Source organism: Monodon monoceros, unplaced genomic scaffold (genome assembly GCF_005190385.1).
Source record: "Monodon monoceros isolate NGI ecotype Baffin Bay Population unplaced genomic scaffold, NGI_Narwhal_1 Super_Scaffold_7, whole genome shotgun sequence".
In the NCBI taxonomy this organism is placed as follows: Eukaryota; Metazoa; Chordata; class Mammalia; order Artiodactyla; family Monodontidae; genus Monodon; species Monodon monoceros.
Genome location: NW_021703784.1, coordinates 39517364 through 39542748, shown reverse-complemented (window position 1 = coordinate 39542748; position 25385 = coordinate 39517364). Strand labels below are relative to the sequence as shown.

Sequence of the window (25385 nt, the reverse complement as noted above, 5' to 3'; positions counted from 1 at the left end):
GAGCTCTCTCTGCCTTCCTCTTCTTATAGGCCACCAGTCTTGTTGGGTTAGGACCCCACCCTTATGACCTCTTGAACCATAATATCTCCTAAAAGCCCTATCTCTAAATACAGTCACATTAGGGGTTAGCTCTTCAACATTCGGATTTGGTGAGGGACACAATTCTGGGCAAAGCAGTCCCTCTGACTCTCTCTTGCATCGCTCACTCTGGGGAAGAGAGCTAGGACATGGTGAGGCAGCCCTGTGAGGGGTCCACATGACAAGGGACTGGGGACCACCAACGATTGCATGAGTGAGCTTGAAAGTGGACCCCACGCCCGCCTCCACTGGAAACTTCAGATGAAACTGCGGCCCTGCCCAACAGCTTGACTGAAGCCTCATGAGAAACCAGGAGCCACAGACAGCCAGCTAAGCCATTCCTGCCCCACAGAAACGATGAGGTACTAAATATTTGTTGTTTCATGCTGCTAAGTTCTGGGGTAGTTTGGCATGGAGCAATAGAGAACTAATACATTAGTGCAAGTTCATGGACCTCCTGAATTCTACCCACGAATCCTTAAGAATTCTCCACCATAGCCATTATCCTTTCACAGGCTTTACCCAGAGGGAAGAAGGGCTCAAGTGGGTCAGGGGCAATCAAAACAGGGCCTTGCCTCCAGGAGAAGCGGCTCAGCCAAGCTGAGAACACGGCTGCCATGACGTGGGCAGGGTGAGTGATGACGTAACAGCTGTTGGCTGCTCTTTGCTGCTCTTCTCCTGGGTTCATGGATTCTCCCTGGGGCACTAGGCCTACTCCTTCTGTGAATCATAGTCCTTATAGATCTTGGGGTGTTATGCTGGGAAAGACCTGAGACTACATCCAGTCAAAACCCTTCTTTTTCTGAGGAGGGAACTGGGGCTCAGAGATAAAGAGACCTACCCAAGATGACTTCGTTAGTGGCAGAGCTGGATCTAAAAGGAGGGTACCCTGACACCTCAGTTCAATGCTCTTTTCTATTCTCTAGTCATTTCTGCCAGAAGATGTTGTGGGGTTTGTTTGTTTGTTTATATTTTAATAGCTTTTTTTTCTTTTTTTGCGGTTCGCGGGCCTCTCACTGTTGTGGCCTCTCCCGTTGCGGAGCACAGGCTCCGGACGCGCAGGCTCAGAGGCCATGGCTCACGGGCCCAGCCGCTCCGCGCCATGTGGGATCTTCCCAGACCAGGGCACGAACCCATGTCCCCTGCATCGGCAGGTGGACTCCCAACCACTGCGCCACCAGGGAAGCCCTTAATAGCTTTTAATAGCTTCATCAATTCTTCTGACAGAGATGAAAATTTTATTTTTAAAATTAAAAAAAAATTTATTGAAATATAGTTGATTTACAATGTTATGTTAGTTTCAGGTGTACGGCAAAGTGGTTCAGTTATACATATATAAATATATATATTCCAGAAGATGTTTTGAGAAGGATTCAATTCTGATGTCAGCCTGTGTGCTCTTAAGTATCATGCATTCTATGTCTTCCCTTAATGCCTTAGAAATTATTACCTCTAAGCTGCATAAATCAGTGATTTAATATGTTTTTTTTCCTTCCCCAAAGCCCTGGTATTTTCTTTTTTTTTTTAAGAACTCTTATGATTTATTCTCTTAAGTTTCAAGCCCTGCTATTTTCTGAAGTATTAAATCTTTGAAGGCAGCTGAGAAACTGTTAAAATGTTTGTAAAAACTAAATAATCCCCCTAAAGACAGAGACATGAGCTGTTCTCTGGAGCACATTGTAGCCAAAGCCCTTTGCCTGTTGTAGATATCAAAAAAAGATAATCTCATGCTTGAAGCCTTTCTCCAAAGAGCCCCAAACCCTTACACATGTAATCTTGCTACGGCTAGGGCAGACCTTGATACTCCCACTGACAGGTGGAGAAACTGAAGTTCAAAAAGGCTTCGTGCCCCCTCCCAAGGCGTCTGTAAAATGGGTAGTAGTCCTGAGTAAAGAGCTCCAGGGTGCCGTAAAACCCTCCCCGAATTCTTTACCTTCCACTAGCATCAGGACGTCTGCTGTAATACATGCAGCTACGTGGCAGACTGTGATACCCCATCACCTCTGGGTCACATTGTCCTGTCACTTTGGGAATCACAAAGGGGCTTTGGGATGAGACCAGATTAAATATCCCAGTTCCAACCCTTACTAACTGTCTGGCCTTAAATAAGTTCCCCAACCCCTCTGAACTCCTCTTCCTCCCTGGAAAAATGAGATATTAATTACTTGTTTTCTCTCCAGACTGTGAGCTCCTGGAGGGCTGGCATACCAGCCCAGTCACCAGTGCAGGCAAGGCACCAGCCACCCAGTACATGCTCGATGCATGTCTGCTGAACTGCCAAGCTGTTGGGAGAACTAAGTAGACATTCCACCTAAATCCCCTAACGTCATGTCTAGAACATATGTGGATTCCTTTCTCAAGTGTTTTTACACACAGAGCCTGGGCTCCCTTGTGTAGAAATCTCAGAGGCTGAAAATTCCCCTCTCCAGTCATTGGAGATAATATTTCTGTCACACGGGGCTTAATTTGGGAATGGACTGACCTCCCCTATGCCCAAGAAAATGGGATGCCTTCAGTTGATTAGGGCACTAGGAACTACCCCCTCCCAAATCCAGAATCCAGCAGCAGAGATAAAATAACACATAAAAATCAGACAAACTGGTTGTCAACCCTGGCTGTACACCAGAATCCCCTTGGGAGTTTTTTAAAAATAAACATACAGGCCAGGGCTCCATCTCCAAAATCTGATTCAGGAAGTCTGAGATGGGTCTGGACGTACATTTTTTTCTATAGTTGACTGTGATGTCTTGCCTGGTTTAGGAGTCTTTGCATTGGACACATATAAGTAATTATTATTACTCTTTTTAAAATCTTCCAAGCAGGGGGAGGTCAAAACAATTAGTTATCAAATAAAACAGTGCATTCCTTTCAGAAAGGAGTATCTTAGTGAACTGTTTCAGCGGTCACCTATAGGCAGGGAATTCTGATTTCTAAGAGTTGATCTCTGTGACTCATTCCCGTGAATTCACACGTTCACACGCTGTCTCATCCATAGATGCCACAGGTTGGTAGCAGCCTTCTGAGCTGCTCCTTCGAATCGATCCTGATCCAACACACAGCAGTACACAGGATGGCTTTAAGGGAGCGCTAGCTGTCTGGAGGAATTTCTAATCACCCCTGTGCATTTTGTGCAGAATCCAAGGACCCCAGCTTTGGCTTGGTGCCTCTGCAGGGTATGTTGAGAGTCAGTGGAGTATGCTTATCAGCTTTGCTGCAGGATACATGCTATCATTTCACCTTGTGAAGCCTCCTTGATGGGGGCAATTATGTTGTCCATCATCAGCGGGGAGCTCTTGGAATAACTTCTCCCATATTACATAGCACTTCCCACCCACACACCCTCTCCATCTCACCCCTTCCAATCTTCCTTCTTCTCTCTCTGCTAATTTATCCGTTAACTTCTGCCCAGTTTTTCATTTACTATAGCTATAATTGCTTATAACAGCTCTGGTAATTTGCTAGCAGCTCCGAAAACAGACAGCTTCAGCACCTGCCCTTCTAAATGTGTAATTTTGCAATACTGATCCCTTAACCCTTCTCTGAGTGCCCCTTGCAATTTCATCTTTCTTAACTTCACATATGTTCACATCACCCGAAATGCCCTTTCTTCTTGTCACTTTCCCACTTTGGTACTCCTGACAACTCCTGTATTTCCTTCATGGTTGAATTCAGTTGTTTCCATCTCTGGGAAACTTCCCCTGGCCACCTCTCTCCAACAATCAGCTATATACATGTTTGCCTCCCGAGAAATAGGAGACATTTGAGGGTAGAGATACTGTGACCCTCTTCTTTGTATCCCCAGTGCCTACCATATGGCAGAAATCCTGTGAATATTTATTGGATGGATGAATGAATTGATCCAATGGTCAGAGTCAACAACCCACCCAGGAAACATTTTTAGTGGTACTGCTGAGTGGCAGTTCAGCACAGAAGTTCTGTGCCCCAATAGAGATGGAGTTTTGAGTACATGGTTGATGGATTAATTTATTTATAAAATAAATTAATAAATTTATTAATACATAAGTAAATTTATTGACTATCCCAGTTAGCAAAGTGCCAAGCCATAGATGCTTGAAAGAGTTATACCCTGATGAGCTGCAAGTTCTGAGGGATCACAGAAGGCAATCTCAGCAATGGGGCCAGCTTTATCAGTGTGCAGCCTTTGCAACTGTACAGGGCCCCGTGTTTAGAAGGGCCCCACGTTGGTTTAATGTTCTGCTGTGGCTGCACTGAACTTCTTCACTCTTTTTTGTAATTGAAGTATAGTTGATTTACAATATTATGTTAGTTTCAGGTGTGTACAGCAAAGTGACTCAGATATATACATATATATATGTATATGTATATACATATATATATATATTCTTTTCCATTACAGGTTATTACAAAATATTGAATATAGTTCCCTGTGCTATACAGTAGGTCCTTGTTGTTTATTTTATATATAGTAGTGTGTATCTGTTAATGCCTCCCCCTTAGGTAACCATAAGTTTGCTTTCTCTGTGAGTCTGTTTCTGTTTTGTAAATAAGTCATTTGTTAACATTTTTTAAACAAGTGTCCCTAGATTCCACATATATGCATTAATATAAGACATTTGTTTTTCTCTTTCTGACTTACTTCACTCTGTATGACAGACTCTAGGTCCATCCACGTCTCTACAAATGACCCAATTTCGTTCCTTTTAATTGCTGAGTAATCCAAAAAAGAGGGAATATATGTATACATATAGCTGATTCACTTCGCTGTACAGCAGAAACTAACACAACATTGTAAAATAGCCATACCCCAATAAAAAAATAAATAAATGAATTTATGAAGGATAAACAGAAACACACACATACACACACACACACACACACACAAGGACCCCTGCGTTTTTATGTTCTGTGAGAACTCACATCTTGTGGCCAGTCTTACCCAGCAGAGCCGGTGCCAGCCCAAATGACAAGTCCCCAAGAAGTTTCTGGTACAGTCAGGATCTCCCTTACTCTGTGGCTGGTGCTGCCTTCTGTCTTTTTTTTTTTTTTTTTTTTGACTATTCAAAAAGAGTCAAAAGGGACTACTGAACCCCAGAGTTGGTATTTTGCATGTGGGAATGTGTCAGGATTAGTTATCACCCAATGAAAAACTTTTAAAAGGCACTTAAAGCAGACATAATTAGAGAGTCTATTTAAAAGTCATTTCTAACTTCAGAAGTAATTGCAATTCCATGGAACTCCTCAGGGCAACTTTCTGCTTTATTTCCTATCATCTGAAGGCATATTTTAAAGACAGAAAAGAACGTTCAGTTTGAGCTCTTTCACTGTGATAGAATTTTATTTGCCTCCCACAGACAATGAGAGAAGAATTTGAGGCTAGCAATTTTCTTCTACTGCTTAAATAGTTTTAAGAATGTATCCCTTGAAATAACTTTATAATAAGGACTTTGACCCCCAAAAAAGTGATTTTCTAAGTAAAGTCAGTGCCTTTCTGAGCAAAAACTAAAATGAGGAATGGAAAGATCCAGAAAAAGAATCTTATAAAAATACCTTTTTCTACAATTATTTCAAGTAGTATGTATGTTGAGAAATAAACTGGCCTGGAAAATAACCTGAAAATTTGACTACTCTCTAAGATTGAAACTAAAGAATTATTTTCTATGTACATGAGTTTTATAATAATTCTTTTACTTATTACAAACATGATCTGTGTCCACTGTGTAAAATCTGGAAGGACAGACAAAAAGAAAAAAACAGTCAATTCTAACCAATGTTACCATTTTGATAGAAGTCCCTTCCACCTTGTTCTTTACAAAAATGGGCTTCTAAACTAGATACTGTTTTGTAACCTGCTTTTTTCACTGGCTTGCAAACATATTTCTGTGTCACTATATACTCTTTTACACTTTTACGTAATGATATATACAGTATTCTGTGATATGAATGTACTGTGCTCTATTCAGCCAGTCCTTATTCTTGGGAAATTGTGTAGTTACTAGTTTATTTCACAAATGAGAACATCTATTTAGCAATAGCTTTGTATATAATCTATGAATTTTTTGTTGTTGTTGGTTTTTTGTTTTGTTTTGTTTTGTTTTTTGCGGGCCTCTCACTGCTGTGGCCTCTCCCGTTGCGGAGCACAGGCTCCGGACGCGCAGGCTCAGCGGCCATGGCTCACGGGCCCAGCCGCTCCGCGGCATGTGGGATCTTCCCGGACCGGGGCACGAACCCGTGTCCCCTGCATCGGCAGGCGGACTCTCAACCACTGCGCCACCAGGGAAGCCCTATGAATGTTTATGTACATTTTTAGTATTAAATATTTCTGACTTCTCCACTTCGCACTGTTTGGAGGCTCTTCAGTTCTTTGGCCCATGCATTTGCGGTGGGCATGTAACAGCAGTGTGCACACCACCCCTACCTTCATCGTGTTAGCAGCTCATCATACGCTTGCTGTGGTCCCCTGACTGTTTCTTCTGCAGTTCAACATTCATTCTCTCCTGTTGTGTGCCAGGCCCTGGTCTCAGAACCAGGATACAAAGATAATAAGACACAGCCCCTTAGCAGGGGGTGGGAGTGGGGAGTATCAGATGGAGGCAGTCAAAAGGTACAAACTTCCCATTATAGTTATAAGATAAATAAGTACTAGGGATGTAAGGTACAACATGATAAGTATAATGGACACTGCTGTATGTGATATATGAAAGTTGTTAAGAGAGCAAATCCTATGTGAGTCCTCATCACGAAGAAAATTTTTTTTTTTTTTAATTTCGTATCTACCTGAGAGGGTGGCTATTCCCAAACTTACTGTGGTAATCATTTCATGATATATGTAAGTCAATCATTATGTACACGTTAAACTTATACAGGGCTATATGTCAATTATATCTCAATAAAACGGGGGGGAAAAGTAAAGTGGAAAGGAAAAAAAAAGACATGGTCCTTCTGCCTAAATGATACATTAATCTAGTGGGAGAAAGGATATAAATATAACTAATGAGAATGCAATAATGATGTTAAGGAAGCAAAGGGAAGGGAGCAACTGGGGAAGTTAAGGAAGCTATCCCAGAGGAGACCCTGCAAAGAATATGTAGGATTTTGACAAGTGAAGGCGGGGAAGAGGATGTTCTGAGTAGAAGGGAAAGCATGAGCAGAGGCCTGCAAGAGTAAATGTGAGTGTGTCTTCAGGAGCGACTGCAGTAGACCACCCAACAGGGAAGTGGGGCAGGAAGTGACCTGGAGAGTGTGGGCTGGGACCAGACTGGAAAGGACTGGAAAGCCATCCTCAATCGTTTTTACTTCTTGCTGTAAGAAGTGAGAAGTTGGTAACTATCTTGAGCAGGTGGGGCAGGACTGGACCCAGCGTTTTAGGAACTTAACTCTGGTTAAATTTAGCCACGAAAGGATGGAGTCCGAGTTTGCAATTAGGGGTCTCTTGCAACAGTGTAGGTGAGAGAAGGTGGAGCCTTGCCTGACTGTGAGTCCCGGCCACAGACATTCAAGAGGTCTCTCAGAGGTAAAATCAAAAGAACTCAACATTGAAGTTCAGGTAGGATTGGAAGACATGCAGGAAACCATAAACTATCTGATAGCTAAGATATTACTTTAATACATAGTTAATAGTTTACGTAATTCCTTGTCAGTTTGCTAAGCTCCTAGGATTAGGGAAGCATCTTTTGGGCTCCACTTCACCTCAGCATGGTGCCTGGAATAGTCAAACAAGTGGCACTTGGCAAATCCTTATCAAATGGGAGGGTCATAGCCAGGGTCTCTGGTGAGAAAGACAGAACCCTTGTGCTTCTCAAAAGTACTATATTTTAAGGATAAGCCTATTGCAAAGGAGTGCAATGACATATTCAAGAACCAAAGCTTTGTTTAGCATTTTTCGTCAAAAGGTGATCCTTGTAGCTTAAATAAGAATGTGTCTTAATCACCACGCCTGGGTCCTAAAGACTGAAATCTAAATGTACTTGTGGGATTTCAAGCACTGATAAATAGACATTCATGAAGGCGGGAGAAAGTGTTGGTTCAAAACAACTTATTAGATTGCCTAGGTCATGGGATTGAGGGACTGACGGCCATGGGACATGAAGGAACTGTAAGGGGCAATTGCAATGCTCTGTATCTTAATGCGGATAGTGGTTCCACGGAGATGTACATTTCTCAGAATTTATGAGCTAGACACTGTACATAAATTATGACACCTCAGTATATCAGTCAAGCTGATACGAAACCACATGATTAGAACCAAAATCAAAAGTGTTTCTAGAGTATGATTGTCGAGACTGTTTCAAATTACTTTTTCCCCAGATATCTATTCTGTATAAATTCAAGTCCCTTTAGAAAAGCCAGTTTACAGCAATTTAGTACAACCGCCATTTTCTGTGTGCTGCCTACAGGCCAGATCCTGTGCAGGCACTGGAGGATAGAGTGTGAAGGTCACAGACACGGCCCTGCCCTGACAGAGTCAAAGCAGCAGCCGTCATGAGACCCCCTGAGTAAGAGCAGAGCTCTTGTAGTTTCCTTAAGCCCAGGGAGCTTGATCTCAGAAGGAGGGGAGAAAACATTTTTAAAGACCAGGTTAAAAAAAGTCTCAGTGTCCTTGCTGTGTTGGCTGCTCTGGCCATTTGGTTTTGGTACTGATTCTAACAGTCTCAAGTATCAAGCTGAGCTCATCTGACACTAGGTGAGATCCTTGGGGATGATCCTAGCAGTGGGCGTTATTTCTCACTGAGGTATAAAAGCCTTGCTGTAAAATATATGTGTGAACTCTCAACATGTAACTGAATGGTATGAAACTACTGTGTTAAGTTTTCATCCCATCCAGAAGAGTCCAATAGCTCATCCTCACCGGCTTGAATGTGGACTTTTCCTTTGGTGACTCAGCCCATTTATGCCCAGGTCCAGCAACTCATAGCCAGTTGGAGGAGAGGGTCAGCCCTTTGAAAATAAAAATGAAACCAACTCCATTAATTAACTTGCAAATGAATCACAGTGCTGGAAGATCATCTTACACTTCAATGGACTAGGTTCTATCATTTTAAAAATGAAGACACCTGAGACCCAACGAGGTTAAGCTACATGAGTATACTTGGGAAACCCATGGGCTAAAGCAAGATCTCCTGTCTTCCAAGACTGCACCACACTGCCTTCATTCCTAAGCATTTAAAACTTTGACTTTTCTGTACAGTCCATGCTCCCCAAACAGTCCCTCTTTTCATTTGGCCCAGTTGAGAGGAACCTAGCCTCCATTTAGAAATCTTCCAAGGGAGGGAATATAGATGCCCAGGATTTCATAGCCTTCTCTCTGGGAATTTGTACATGCTATTTCTTTCCTCTCACCCCACTCCACAAAATGCCACTACCTGTTACTTCCTTTGAGCAAATCGGGATTTTAAGCATTCTCTGTTTACTTGATTTTAATCCTCTGAGGGCCTGCCCGCTCCATGTGCCACAGTTAACGCACAGAAACTTCACATGCAATGAAAATCATACTTCTCTTGGTAGTCTGGCATTTCAGCATCTTAAGAAGCTGAGTAGCTCCGTCCTCATTAAATTAAGTGCAAATTGGAGAAGAGAATTAGGTACTTAAAAACACAGACACGAAATGATGGATTAATGTTATACCTTAATATAACACGTCGTGACATGCAGTGAGAGTATTAGACCAATTAGCAAGCAAGTCTTCTGCTCGGGTTCATCTTTTCTGCCCGGTACGTAGCGAAAAGCTGGTGATTTGAAGAATGGCATTTATCAAACGCCCTTGGATAGAAAGTTTCCACTTTAGTGACGGGACCTGCATTCATTTAACAAAGAGCCCCCATTGCCTGGTAATACAGCAAAAGACCCGAGTGCTCCAACAGAAGTATTGCCTGCACGTTGACATTTACGCATCTGACTTGATTCCTAGAAACCACTGAAATCTGTTGCAATTGTGTCTAAATTGGAGTTTAGATACATTCCAAAAATATATCCTGTTCTTTTCTTCAGAACTACCAAATCACAAGAGATACCACTTAGCAGGTTTGTTGGTTTGGGTGCCCACCCTGCCCCAACCTTTTCTAGTCTTACTTTCATATAAGTCTGACTGGTAACAGAAAGGAGAGGTAAACCGTAAATCTCCCTGTTCCTCCTGGTGTGAATGCACAAGATACTGTCAGAAGCAAAATATACGGGGAGTGGGGGGAGTTTGGGTCCGCAACTTGTTGGGGATGGTTTTCTGCTGTGATAAAGCAGAAACTCCCTGTCCCTAAGCTTTAAAGGAACAGAACCTACCCAGAGGGGAGCCGTGGTCTTTGTGTGGCTGATCAATGTCAGCCTTGTAAATGCAGGGTTCCAACAACAGGGCTAGCTGGCTGAGCTGGAAGCTCTGAAAACACGGCCTCTCCTGCTTGGAGGTCTGAGCAGAGCCGAGGGCCTCTGAATAGGGCTGGGAGAGAAATCTGCAGACTGGGAACACAGGCAGTATTTTTAATTAGATTTCAGCTATCTGTCCCAGTGAAGGAAACACAGGCAGTCATGAAAAGCACCTTCCCTTTGGGCCTTGCTGCCACAGAGAGCGGCAGTGTGCAAACCCAGCCCCTACCTCTCCTAACTCAGCGGGTTGGAGCACCATGGCTTTCAGAACAGGGTCAGAAATGGCCTTCTTCCTACGTGACCTTCAAGCCTGAAGAGGAAGCTTATCCAGGAGCACATCTGAAAATAGGACTTTGTCGCTCCTGCTTACCTACATATGCTAGTGGCACCAGGGAAATCCCTCAGCCCTTGGTTTATGCGTCAGTGAAGTGGGTGTTGTCAGCAGATGTTCAGATGAAAGATCCTGCATGAACTTCCTGCCCCATCTTATTGTTGGTAAGGGAGCTCTTCCATATGCTGGGGCTGGGAGTCAAATCCAGGGAACATGTGTGATTTGAAAACCCATGTGGTGTATTTATGTCAATCACTGATGTGTTTCCATAAATGCATTTTTGTGCCTTTGAGAGGTGTTCTGACACTATCCCGTCAGTCAAGGCAGCTCCCAGGGCACACAGTCAGCTCCGACACCCAGGCAGGGTTATTGTTTTTCAGGTGCAAGCTTGATCACCTCCACGATCCTCTGTGTATTCACCCCAGGAATTTATGTTGAAAAGTTTAATCTTGCAGCCACCTGTAAAAGTAGCCAGAAAGCAACTCTAAAACACCTGCTTTGGGGCCTTATTTCAAGGGAGAGCAAGGAAAGAGCAAAGACTTCTTGTTTTTCATCCCAGCACCAATAAAATCAGAGGTTGATGTTTATATATCACGGGGTGGTTGTTTTGAAAGAGAAATAGAAGTAAATGATGAAACTTTGGAAAAAGTGGACTCTCTGGAATGGAACCATGAACAAACTCTCAATGTTGACCTTCTGGTTAAAGCCACATAATGCAATTTCTGTCATTCCCTCCATGATTTTATTGGTTTGCTTGGAATTTTGGCTTAAGGGAAACTGTACATTGAGGGAGTAAAATGTTTAACTCTTATTACTGCCAAAGGCCTGTCCCCATGGTGAGATGGTGTAGTAGAAAATGACAGTGCGTAGGCCCTCCCTGTAAGAGCTTATATTCTAGGGGTCCATGATTCGCAAAAGACATTTTCAGGTAGTTGTCATAGCTAAAGTCATGACTAATGACTGTCTTCATTAAGAGCGTCTAGGTTTAACCTGATGCTTTTTCAGCCTATGAAGTTGTTATGTTTTCTTTCTTATAAACTGTAACTCCTAGTGAATTTGAGGTTTATAAACCATTTTGAAGTGCTGAGCCCCTCAGATGAAAACAGTTAAATCAATCTTCAGAATCGGAAGTTGGTCCAATCACCATTCACTGATTTGTTGGTTGTTAATGAACATTTCCTGGTTGGTAGGTTTTAGCTTTAGTATATATTAAGGTAAAATGGTATTTTGGTAACTACGTGCATTTCTTTAAGTCATGGAACTGGAGACCACCCTCTGACTAGATCCTCTCCCTCCTTTGATGGGGTGCTCTAGGCTTACTGGCCACTGTATTTCTTTTTTCCCTTTATATTCCCCCTTACGACCGCATCCATTCTTTTTTTTTTTTTTTTTTTTTGTGCAGTATGCGGGCCTCTCAGTGTTGTGGCCTCTCCCGTTGCAGAGCACAGGCTCCGGACACGCAGGCTCAGCGGCCATGGCTCACGGGCCCAGCCGCTCCGTGGCATGTGGGATCTTCCCGGACCGGGGCATGAACCCGTGTCCCCTGCATCGGCAGGAGGACCCCCAACCACTGCGCCACCAGGGAAGCCCATGACCGCATCCATTCTTCTGGCTCCGCTGGCTCTCTGAATGCTGAAAACCCTCAAAAATGTAACTCCAGTTTGGACCTCTCCTCTGATCTCCAGCCTCCTCTGCTAACTTCCTACTTGAATCTCCACTTAAATATAAAATGTCCATCTCACACTTAATCGGTGCAAAACAGGGCCCGTGATCTTCATCCAAATCCTGTAGTCTTCCCGCAGTCAGTCCTCTCCATGGCAATTGATGGTAACTCCCTCTTTTCAGTCGCTCGGGCCCAAACCTAAGAGTCATTCTGGGATCTTCTCTTTCGTTCACATCCCACATCCTGCCAGCTCCACGGTGAGAAAGCGATCTATTCTCACCACCTCCAAGTTCAGAATACATTTAGGGCCCCTCACTTCTCACACCCACGTGTTCAGAGTACATCTGGAACCCGACCACCTCTCACCCCTTCCAACACCACCATCCATGCCAGCTGCCCTTATTACACACCTGTCTTCCTGCAGGAGACTGCCAGTGGGTCTCTGCTTCCTGTCTTGCTGTTCTGTTCATAACCAGCTGCCTGAGCCATCCTGTTAATATCTAATTCATATCGTGTGACTCCCCTCCTCAGAGCCCTCCAGCGCTTCCCAACTACCACCAACCACCACCCCTCCGGGCGATCTGCTCCCCAGTGCGTCACCACCCTGCTCTCATCGCCTGCATCTCTCTTCTTCACTCTGCTCACACTGGTCCTCTCCCCCGTGCTCCTCAAACACACGAGCTCGGCTCCCACCCCAGGCTTGTCTGGGTCCCTCTGCCTGCGGCGTTCTTCCTCAGATTTCTGCACTGCTCACTCCCTCCCTCCCTCCTTCGGGTCTTCACTCAAATGCCAAACTTCCAACCACCTGTATTAAAAGGACCACCCTTCTCCCCAGCTCCCAAACTCCCTCTCCCCCCAGCACTCACGATTACCCCCCATTATGGCTTCATTCTTCTCCCTTTTTATTCCCAAACATACCATGTATTTTACTGATTCTTTGTTCTTGTTCATTTCTTATTTACTCTCACCAGAAAGTAAAAATTTCCCTCAGGAAATGTTTGTCTCTTGTCCATTATGAGAATCTCTAGTCTTTGGAATAGTGCCTGATAGAGTCTAGATAAAAATTTGTCGAGTTAATTAATTAATTTGCCTTTCTCTTTCTGTGGCACATCTTGACGCTTATACCTATTGGCATCTTAGAGTTTTTCTTAAGGATGCATGGTGTTCTTTAATATATTAAGAAGATCCAACTATTTCTTTTTTTATTAAGTTTCTGGATTGTTTATTAGGAGACGCATAATGATCCTCAGGATAAGTTTCAGATGGAGGTTATAAAGATATGAAGAAATTGCTTGAGGGCTTGAATAATAATAGGTTATATGTTCTTCACTGTTTTCAAAGCGTTTTTCATCTTACTTGTGGCCTAGGCAGGTAAGAAAGACTGTAACTTGTCCAAGCCACACGAGCCAGAAGAACTGAAGTCAGTTTCTCTAACATGATCAAGACAGTTGGTCAGTTATTTGAAAACATTGAAGGAAGGACTCATAACAACGTGACACATGCATGCAAAACGTTTTGCTTTAGATCCAACTATTTCTGATATTTCTTACCAATATTCTCCGTTTCTTTACCATTTGGTTCAGTTGTATATTTGTTATAAACTGAAGTTGTCGTAGGACCAGAGCCATTGGTTTCCACAGTTACCGTTTTTCTTTGTGTGGCCGTCAGACAGTCATCAAAGCCACAGTCTTCTAGTGCAGAGAGCGTCCGGCTGCGTCACTCTCCACTCACGCTCTCGCGTCTCCCACAGGCACCAACAGGAAGGTCGTGTACTCCCTGGCCGACTCAGCCGACGGGTTCTTCTCCATCGACAGCTCGTCTGGCATCATCATCCTGGAGCAGCCACTGGACCGAGAACAACAGTCCTCCTACAGCATCAGCGTGCAGGCCACCGACCAGAGCCCCGGCCAGGCCCTGTCCTCTCTGGCCACTGTCACCATCACCGTCCTGGACATTAACGACAACCCCCCCGTGTTTGAGAGGAGGGACTACCTGGTGACGGTGCCTGAGGACACCTCCCCTGGCACCCAAGTCCTTGTTGTTTTTGCCACCAGCAAAGATATAGGCACAAATGCCGAGATTACGTACCTCATCCGGTCTGGAAATGAGCAAGGGAAATTTAGGATCAACCCAAAGACAGGTGGGTAAACAGCAACCAACTTAGAATCTAAGGCTTCACTATACCCTGGTTCTCCTCCTAACCCTCTAATCAACCGCCCTTCTTGGTGGAAACAAGTCTTCTCAGAGAAGGACCTGCATGCCGACCTCAGAGTGCCCTCTGACACTCTGTTCCAACGATGCCCCCTGCTAAGTTTCAGCTCCTTGCTGTGGGCTCACTGGGCAAATACTTGGCCCCTAGGTTGGCACCAGGATTTTTCAGATTGACAAGCTCGGGAACAGTCATGTGGTTCAAGATGGGGAGATAGTATTTGCAGATGGAGCCTCAGGGTCTGTTTGTTTCTCTCTCTTTTCTGTTTGCTTGTTTTTGTTACTTGGGTCCTATATTTCTGTGCTGGAACAGCTCCTGGGGATTAGCCTCCAGTTGCCACTGTCCACGCTCAGGTTGCCACTCTCTGGTCACCTACCAAGGCAGACGTTAATGAGTGATCTGCACGGTGACCTTCAGGCCTTCTAAACCCAGCACCCGGCCGGCTAGAATGGGCATTGTATTTGATTCCTACTCACTGCTCCCATAGTCAGAACACTGCCATTTCTCACCACACCCTTTTCAAACTCTGCGGGAGGGCGTGGCATCTCCTGGGGAAGAGATGTCTAGAAAGAAACCAAGAGAACAAAGAGAGCCCTAGGGCTTTCTCTTCCTCGGGCAGTTAATAACTATTAGGGCTGTTTTGAGTAAGTGAAGAGGATAATTCAGAAAAAAGTTTGGCTATTCTCTGAAAAGTAAACATACTCACCCTTGCGTTTTCAAAGAGTGTTTATATTAATATTTTCAAAGCTCTTTTGTGGATATTCTTATTTGTTTACCTATCCCCCTATGAATAAGCAAGGCAGCCCATTTCACAGATGAGAAAGGTGAGTCCCTCATACCTTCTGGCCACTGGACATAATTCCGTCATCACTCAAGGAATATGTACTTGTTGAGCAAGAGGGCAAAGGAGGTCTGTTTTCTGTTGGATAATCCAAGACATATGAGCAAGAAACTATCGCAATTAGCAACGTTCATGTAACATGGCAGATACACCAGATTCCTATTAAGTCGTTAGTTATTTCTCCCATTTTCTGTATGAGCAAATCGGCTTCAGAGAGGTTAATTTTTCCAATGTGAGTAAGTTGTGGGTGGTGCAGGGATCCAGGATTTGAAGTCAGATCTCCCTGACTCTGGAATACATGCTCTAACCTCTATATAGCACTGCTATGCCATGGGGGTGCAAAAATTGCAGGACACGTAGTCCCTGCCTTAGTATAGGAGGGCGGAAACGTTAATGGAAGGATTGCAGCAGCAGCTTCTCCCCGTAGTAACCCTGTTTATTAAGTGCATTACTTCAAATTAAAATGTATGGGGATTTTCCTCATTTAAATATGTGTTAGCCTTAGCATGTCTAGTTATGGCCATTGTATACGAATACCATGGGGAAATGGTTGAGTACTGTTTAAATCTGGCTCTGGATAACGAGGCTGGGATGCAAAATAAAGCGCTAGGGGTGGTAATTGCTAAGAAAACATAATTATGGAGAGAAAGAGGCTCTTGCTTTAGGTACGACTTCTATTTCTCACCTTAAGTAGAAGGGCAGGCTTAGCTCCCTGAGAAGCTGCCTGTCCGGAAAGAGAACAGATGTGATGTACTCACCTTGGTCCTAGTGACTGTTTTCCAGGTGGGAGAGAGAGGTAAATGCCCTCGAGAACTGCTCTGCAGACGGTACAATGACCAGCTACCAAGTGCAGGAGGCAGGACTGGGTCGCCCACCAGAAAGGGCTAGGATGGGAGGGAAAGAACACTCAAGGAGCCCCTCGCGGAGGTCCCCCCACCTAGCTGCTTTCACCTGTTCTCCTTGCTTAATTTAAGTAGCTCTGTGCCATGGGTATTAGCTCTGCTCTGTAGTTGTAGACACCAAACTCACACTTGCTATTTGGCAACAGATTCCCAAGTGTTTCCTTTTCCGTCACATCACTATATCCTGAACTTTCTGAGGTCTTTGTCCTCTTTGTGCCATAAAAGTTTCAGAAAAGCGGCTTATGAGTAGGGGAGGCACCTTAGTGGTTAATTCAGTTTAAGAGTTAGGTTAAGTCTGCAAGTATACACTTACTGATGAGGGACGGGGTCATACAATCACGTCCACGCATCTTGGCACACTCTCAGCCTGCCTGGGCCCACCTGAGGAGTCCTGGGGAGATGCTCACAGGGGATGCTCGCCCCAGTCCCTCCTCCCAGATTACCTGAGAGTCAATAATGCCAGAGATTTTCAGGCTGCCTGAGGGAAGTTCAGAAGCTATTGCGGAAACATGCAAAGACCTGATTCTTCAGCATCGTGTCTGATGGATAGCAATGTTTTAACTGACAGCATTAATCAGACTCCGGGTTGCTTTCAGCTGGGTATTAAGTAAACAAATTCCTGAATATCTCAAACTCTTGGCTGGAAATGATGTTACAAATATTACCGTGATTGTGGGACTGCTGACCAGAGTTTTTCCTAATCAAATCTAAAGCTCCCCATTTTCCTTCAAAGGGAGTATCTCTGTGTCTGAGGTCCTGGACTTTGAACTATGCAGAAAGTTTTACCTGGTGGTGGAAGCGAAAGACGGGGGCACCCCCACCCTCAGTGCCATGGCCACTGTCAACATCAACCTCACAGATGTGAATGACAACCCTCCCGAGTTCAGCCAAGATGTCTACAGTGCTGTCATAAGTGAAGACGCCTTGGTCGGGGACTCTGTCATTTTGGTAGGTGCCAGGGGCGTGGTCCAGACACCTGGGACTAATAATCCTCAAGAGAGTGAAAAAGTGAGCAGAGTCTATCTTGGATTCTCTTTGCACTTTCTCTTTTCAGCATCCTTTGGTCCCCAAGAACTTTAGTCAGACACCAGCCTTTCAACTACTCCTTCTCCACATTCTGTTAGAAAGGGTCTGATAAAGTTCATTTATATCAAGGTATAAGTGATCACTCATCACTTTCCTCCCAGGAGTGTATTTTTTTGAGAAACAAAACAGACCATGGAATGAATTTCTAATGATAGCTCCTACTAGTTTGTGACCTCGGATGACAAGTTAGTAGATGGCTAAGGACAGAATAAAAAATCCTCCCCACCCCCCCAAATACACACATACATACACACACACACACACACACACACACACACATATACAGAAGGGCAGCTACAAATGGGATCAAGCTTAAGACTGACTGGTTACTCTTAAAGGAGCTCTTTCTGGAAGGAATTTTTTCTATACCAGTAAGAGCAAGCTGTGTATTAGGAGGACACAGGTTCTCTTAGACATAGAAATTACATTTGGGAACAGTGAGTCAGTCCCGTCCTCAGCACCCTCATTACCCGTAGGTGGGAGAGGTCCCTTCCACCCAGCCTCATATCTGGCTCCTGCAGCACCAGGTGTTCATTCTTTACACATCCAAGGTAGACTTCCCAGGCCATTTCTCCTGGGGCCTGAAACGATTACAAGACTATTTCCATACATATAAATCCCAACATCACCAATGTGGAGCAGCAGACAGTGGGGCTGTGTGTTTGCCACGTGGGAAAGGGAATTTTCTTGGACTCCCTTAACATGGGAATGCATACGTTTAGAAAATACCTGACTCAGTGGCAGAGACCATTGTTTTGCCGAATTGGGAAAGAATCACCGAAGTATCCCTATCAGTTAGTGTTGGGTCTATCCTTACTGGCTCAAGGCCGGAGGAAAATCAGGCCTAACAAGCATCAGGCTGTAGGCAGATAAAAATGAACATAAATAAAACGGCAGCTCTAGTAATGGTGCTTTCCTCCTTCGGCCAACCCCAAATCTCTTCCCATGGCCAACCCCAAATCTCTTCCCCTGGTGCATGATCACTGGCATTGGTGAGTAGAACGCCTAAGAAAACTCTCAGAGTTGTGCCCATTTGTACAGACCTGGGACCCTAAGAATAAACCTTTTCTCTGTCTGTCATGTCATGTCTTTGCTTTGTTTTGCTTGTGTCCCGTGAAGCTAATAGCAGAAGATGCAGACAGCCAGCCCAATGGACAGATTCGATTTTCCATTGTGAATGGAGATCGAGACGGTGAATTTGCTGTGGATCCTGTCTTGGGACTTGTGAAGGTTAAAAAGAAATTGGACCGGGAACGGGTAAGCTAGTTTAGACCTGCTCCCTTCCCATCCACACCCACCCCTTCACTGAAATCAGGCACAGACTCCATGAGTATAAGTAGGAAGGTTCTCCATTCTAAATAACGGGAGTGGGAATTCCCTGGTGATTCAGTAGTTAGGACTCTGCGTTTTCACTGCCGTAGCCTGGGTTCGATCCCTGATTGGTGAACTAAGATCCCATCAGCCTTGAGGTGCAGCCAAAAAAAAAAGAAACAAACAAACAAACAACGACAACAAAAAAACACACCTTGAATAATGGGAGTAAATAGGGATGGACTAAAATGCAGCAGGAGGTATTTTCATTAGACCTTAGAAAGAATTTGTTGCCAGTAGATGCTGGTATTTTCTTATTTTTGGAGGCTTTAAAGAAAAAGCAAAAACCTGACTTTCTAGATGGTTTGAATTTTGGTCCTTCCAAAGCAAGAAAGCAGAAAAGTATATTCAGCGTCGGGATCCTGTGGTCCTGGTTTCATGAACAGCATTGACCCTAAGTGAGCAGATACAAAAGGATAACCTGAAGGTATCTAGGTCAGAAAGAATGATCCAGCAGATTCCTCTGCCCGAGGTTAAACTAAGTTTCTAAACACTGCCTTTTTTGACCAAAAATATGTCTTCAAAGTGAAATTTAAATATGGAAAAAGATGCCATAGGCGTGACGCTTAAACGTAGAAAGACTTCACTGGGTAATAGAAGCCCGTAATATACTCCCAAAGTATCAAAAGTAATACTTAGGACAGATCAGTTGTGACAACTGTTATAGTTTGAACAACGGCCAAGAGCTGTGGTTCTAACCCGGGCTGATTTTACCCCTAGGGGACATCTGGCAATATTTGGAGACATTTTTGGTTGTGACAAGCAGGCAGAGGCAATATTGACTTCTAGTGAGTAGAGACCAGGGATGCTGCTAAACATCCTGCAACGCACAGGTCCGCCCCCGACAACTAAGAATTATCTGGCCCCAAACGCCAGTTGGTGCCGAGGTTGAAAAACCCCGGTCTAAAGACTCAACGTGAAGATGGCTCGTCTTCCGCAAAGCACTGTGAGCCTGCAGCGCCTGAGTGAGCCCAGAAGGAAGCAAGCGCTGTGATTCTTTACTGTCGGCCCTTTGTGCTTTGGCAGGTGTCTGGATACTCCCTGCTCATCCAGGCAGTAGACAGCGGCATTCCTGCGATGTCTTCAACTGCCACTGTCAACATTGATATTTCTGATGTAAACGACAACAGCCCAGTATTTACACCTGCTAACTATACCGCTGTGATTCAGGTGAGCAAATCTGGCCTCCCAGGCTCTTGTCCTTATGCACTCATCCTCCTTCCTCCGCTGTTAGTTACTCTTGTAACTAAGTTTACTCTTGTTTTTACCTAATATCTACTCATCCCATCATAGGGCTAGTACGAAAAGAGCCTGATTCTTCTACTGCAACTGATTCATAAAACGTCGATCAGCGCTATGGCCAATGGGGCTCTTTCAAGTGTCAGGTGCTTTCCGTACAAGGTCTGTCCTCACGACCGCCCTCACTTTACAGTGAAGGAGATAAGGATCTGAGAGGTTAAGTAGCTCAACCAGGATCATGAAGCTGTTAGGTGATAGAGTCAGCATTTGAACTCGGGTCTGTCTTCTGAAAAGACTATTCTCTTCCCACAGTGACAGACTGCCTTTAAGCCACTTTGTGCTATTCTAGCAGGGGAAGGAGGTTGATACGAACCATCTTGTTTGTCAAAGGGAGATTGGCCATCAGGCTAGAGCTGCTCCTCATTAAAATCAGTCTTCCAGGGCTTCCCTGGTGGCGCAGTGGTTGAGAGTCCGCCTGCCGATTCAGGGGACACAGGTTCGTGCCCCGGTCCGGGAGGATCCCACATGCTGCGGAGCGGCTGGGCCCGTGAGCCATGGCCGCTGAGCCTGCGCGTCCGGAGCCTGTGCTCTGCAACGGGAGAGGCCACAACAGTGAGAGGCCCGCGTACTGCAAAAAAAAAAAAAAAAAAAAATCAGTCTTCCATAAGCAGTTTGTTTACCAGTTTAAACCCACTTGCTCTCTAAAATTAGACTGCAGGAGAGAGTGACTTACTGCTGGTGTTCTGCTCTCAGAGAGAACAACTTTTCTTCCCAGCTATTTTTGTTTTTTTTAATTCAAAAGATATCTCGTGAGCACGGTACTAAGCGCCAAGCTACTTCCATTTCCCAGTATTTCTAGAAGCTGAAAGTCCGACTTCAAGAGGATCAGGAAATCCAGTCCAGGAATACTGTCAGCATGGAGGACTTACAGGAGACAGGGATGGATATATGTGTCTTGTGGGGACCACAGATACTTTAGGAAATCAGCCTCAGAATCACCCGCCCATCTTGAGGGGCGCCTTTGGAACAACATTCAAGACTTTGAGTCTGGCCATCTATAGGCCCCCAGCTCCCCACACCACTGAGCCCCCCCAGAATCAGGCTGGGCAGCTCTCTGCTCCCTTCCTACCCCTTTCTCAGAAAAACCCGATTCCTTCCCCAGCGGTATTTTGGTTTCCTCTCCTCTCTGATGCTCATTCCAGCAGCTGTGCATTCCTACCCCTCTCCAGCTTCCACAGAGCTCCCCGCCAGGCTCTGCCCCTTCCCCTACTGCCGCTTCCCTCACGGCTCTGCTCCCCACCTGTCCCCACGATGCTGCTCTCTGCCCCCCCGGCCCCACCTCCGCTCACTAGCCCAGCGCCAAATGGGCTCTGCCTACTCAAGGTCAGTTTTATGACACGCGTCGATCAGCCTGACAGACTGCTCTCACATGCACTCCAGGAAGTCAGCAGGGAGAGAACAGAGACTCTGAGCCCACGAGCGGTGACTGTGGCTTCTTGTCTGCAACACCGGGCCCGTCTGTGTTCTATTTCACCCTCCTTCCTCGGATGCGACCCCTCAGGCACACATCCTCTTACCCTCTCTCTTGTATGGAGGAAATGGCTTTTACAGAGGGAGCAAACAAATCAATAAATCTTCTGTTTTGTGTGGTGCTGAGGATACTGTCAGCTTGCACCAATAAATCTATGCTGGGCTGGGACGTTTCCACAACTTATTCCAGAGGGAGACGGTGTCTAGTTCCCGATAACCAAAAGGTCACTTGAGAGGAGAAGCAACATGAGAAGTCTCTGAGGTTCTTTTCTCCTGCAAAAAAAATGCTCCTCCCGTTGTTCACCCCAGAATAATTTTCTTTTTCCAACACATGGTTCTCATAAGACTAATTCAGCGCCTAAAACATGAGTGCGCCCGCCCCGCCCGTGACTGCTGTCATGCAGGGTATCATTGTCTCCATCTCTGTGACCCAAACTCAGTTAATCCAAAGTCAATGTCATCAGAAGGCCTGAACTAATGAAAATGATTTCAGGCCCGAGCCGTGGGAATGCTGAAGTCTAAACAGAGCAGAGCAAGGAAACCAGTGCCTGAGCCACCGAGGAGTTCAATTTGGTGTTTTCAAAGTAAGGACAACCTTGGGCCCAAGAAGGAGTAACTAGGAGCCTTTGTGTTTCCATCTGGGGTAGAAGGCAGAGTTTCTGCAAAATCATGTTGGCATAATGACATCCGGACTTCCAAAACTTACAAATTCCTTTTCTCTTCATTCGCTAACTGAGGAATATCCATCCCATCCCCTTTCCCTTCCCTTAAGAAATAGCAAAACTGTGTTCTGATGGCTGGGGTGAAAAGCCCTGTTTTTCACCTGATGCCCACCTTTGTATTTTTCCTGGGAAGTCGCCAGGATGTCCCCCTAAAGAGTCCGGTATTGTGACTTCGTGTCACCATGTTGGGCCTCCGCGTAACCGTGCTGTGGTAAGTGTGACGAAGTGCTTTCCCATCCTGAAAGGTTGATGTTTTCTTGTCCCGAGAGGATTTCTGACATCGTCATGAAGGCTGATGAGCACCGTGTATCTCTGGAGCCGTTCGGGTGAACTCAGGGCAATTCCAGCCTTTCGAGGACAAGGTATAACCAGCAGCATCCTTGGAACCTGCAAACCCATTCAAAGCCAAGTCCTCATGTTTTCACCTGCAGCTCACTGTCTCACAGGGCAGCTGTGGAGTGGCAGGGAAGGATGGGAAACATGACGCTCACAGAGGCCAGCACATTTTCAGAAGACAAGATAACATCACAGGGAGTCCCTTCCGCAAAAAGCCCTGTTTCTAGCACAGCACTCTCAGCTGGTAGTGATGGGTTTTCTTTTTAGATGTGAAGAGAGGTGTAATTTTATCTTCCCTTTTAATATACTCTCTTATGCAGGAAAATAAGCCAGTAGGCACCAGCATTTTGCAGCTCGTGGTGACAGACAGAGACTCCTTTCACAATGGGCCTCCCTTCTCCTTCTCTATTTTGTCGGGAAACGAAGAGGAGGCGTTCGTGTTGGACTCGGATGGGATCCTGCGCTCAGCCGTGGTCTTCCAGCACATGGAGTCTCCAGAGTATGTGCTGTGCGTCCAGGTACAGCCTCATCCTCTGGCCGCATCAGGCCAGCTTTCTCTCGTGCTGGTTGCTGGGCCCGTTGGTTGGGTTTTCTTTGTCAAGCAAGTCAACATAATTCATTACTCATTTTAATCTCAAATTCAATTTCACACCAATAAAAGTGGCCTCTGTATGTGAAGTTGAACAGGAAGGAAAGGAAGCATCATTGTTGAAGTGGGATGTTCCTGTAGGGTGTGCCGGGCTGACAGTCACTGGGCTTAAATCTGCATTCTGAAAATTCCTGGGGTTCTAGTTGAGCCCCAAAGACAACTCATTTGTCAAGGCTTGCTGCTTGGTACTGAGAAGTATTTCCCAGGTCAAGCCAAGTGGGGAAGGAACCAATCCTTGTCCTAATGTGATTGAGCTATTTCATGGCCTCTGCTTTTGAAGAGACCTCAACTTGGTAAGTTTCCGCAGTGAGATGGGAGGGGAACAGGGATTCAGATGGCAATGGCCTCCCAACATTTCAGCTTCTTCAAGGTCATGGTGTAAAATGAAGTGAGACAAAGAGGCAAAAGTGGCAGTTATGGGAAGGGTGTGGATAGGAGCAGGAAAGAGAGAGCACCAAAAATTCACTGGGTGCAAATTTTGCCAGTACCAAGATGTGGGTCCCATCAGTGAAACTGAGTGACTTTTTTTACCCACAGTTGGCACAGAGGGCAACCTAAACTCATTATTAATGGTGGCAATAATAACAATAGCCATTCTTTATGTAGCATTTCATTGTGTACCTTATTTCTTTGGATAAATTATGGCTTACTCTACTCCACGAAACCTTCCAAATTAATGACTTTTGGGTCCAAGCACATTGATAAACTCTTCAGTTGCCACCCATGCGTCCAACAATATTATGTGAATGATTTTATATCACAGTATAGGTCCTCAAGGGCAAGGAGAGAGTTTTAGTGCCTTCTCACAGAAGCTAGTACCGTTCTTTGCATAACTTCTCTGGTTGTTAGAGAGCATATTTCACAACTCAGACTTTGTAAACACCATGGAGAGCTTCCTCCTACTAGTCCCTTATATTAAACTACCACCAAGTCGCACGTTTCTGCCTTCATAAGGTCCCCGTGTGCATCGGGTATGTTCCCTTTGCCATCACCCCACTTTATTCTATATCGCCCGATACTCATACTATTGCAGAAGCCTCCCGGGTGTTCCTCTGGCTTCAGCCTCATTCTTTTGTGATCTATCCCTACACCCCTCCAGGCTAATCATTCCACTTTGATTATATCAGTCCACTTTGATTATGTCATTCCACTAAACCAGAGGTCAACAGACTATAATAGCCCCTGAACCACATCCTTTCCTCAGCCTGTTTTTATAAGTAAAGTTTTATTAGAACACAGCCTCACCGATTCATTTACGTATGCTCTGGGCTTCTTCTCTGCTGGAATGATAGTTGAGTAGTTGATAGAGATCATGTAACCCCAAAGCCTAAACTATTTCTTATCTAGCCCTTTACAGAAAAAGTGTGCCAACCCCTAAACTAAATCCATCTGAGCTCCCTAGTGCCTGAAAACTTGTGAATTCTGACTCTTTCAGACTTTAGGCAGACATGACTGTGCAGTCCTTCTCAGGCCACAAGCCCATGATTCTGCCACCTTACACCCAGTGGCTTCATGCCTTTCTGTCACCTTTCTGGTTTTCAACATCTGAGTGGGCAACCTCTGGCCTATAGTGTCCAAACTCATCACTGTCTTTTTTTTTTTTCGGTACACGGGTCTCTCACTGTGTGGCCTCTCCCGTTGCGGAGCACAGGCTCCGGACGCGCAGGCTCAGCGGCCATGGCTCACGGGCCCAGCCGCTCCGCGGCATGTGGGATCCTCCCGGACCGGGGCACGAACCCGCGTCCCCTGCATCGGCAGGCGGACTCTCAACCACTGCGCCACCAGGGAAGCCCCATCACTGTCTTTTGAGGCCATACACAGTTTCACTTCAAGTTCAACCTAATTTGCTAAATTTATCTCTTCTTACATGAATTTTCCATTTCAGCATCTCCGGTTCATATAATTCATTTTTAAAAGCATATGGTGATGGTAATAATAAAAATGACAACATTACATTAACTCTCACATACTAAGTACTTCTATGAGTCAAGCCTGTGCTAAGTACGTTGCAATCACTGTGTCTGTTAATCCCCACAGTACAAGAATCCTGTGAAGTAGATATGACTATTTTATTCAAATTAAAGATACAGAAATTG

General features: G+C 45.0%; 1 protein-coding gene across 3 annotated transcripts in view; it reads left to right on the top strand.

Moving 5' to 3' along the window:
• FAT3 (FAT atypical cadherin 3) overlaps window positions 1–25385 on the top strand; it is a 563581-nt gene that overhangs the window by 491336 nt on the left and 46860 nt on the right. For 2 of the 3 annotated variants that reach the window (XM_029208387.1, XM_029208385.1), the window contains exons 13-17: window positions 14155–14548; window positions 17094–17304; window positions 18562–18699; window positions 19840–19983; window positions 22961–23158. In XM_029208387.1, coding sequence (XP_029064220.1) covers window positions 14155–14548; window positions 17094–17304; window positions 18562–18699; window positions 19840–19983; window positions 22961–23158 — 1085 coding nt within the window. Of the gene's footprint in view, window positions 1–14154; window positions 14549–17089; window positions 17305–18561; window positions 18700–19839; window positions 19984–22960; window positions 23159–25385 lie in introns of all 3 variants that reach the window. The other variant, XM_029208386.1, reaches the window with a different exon arrangement.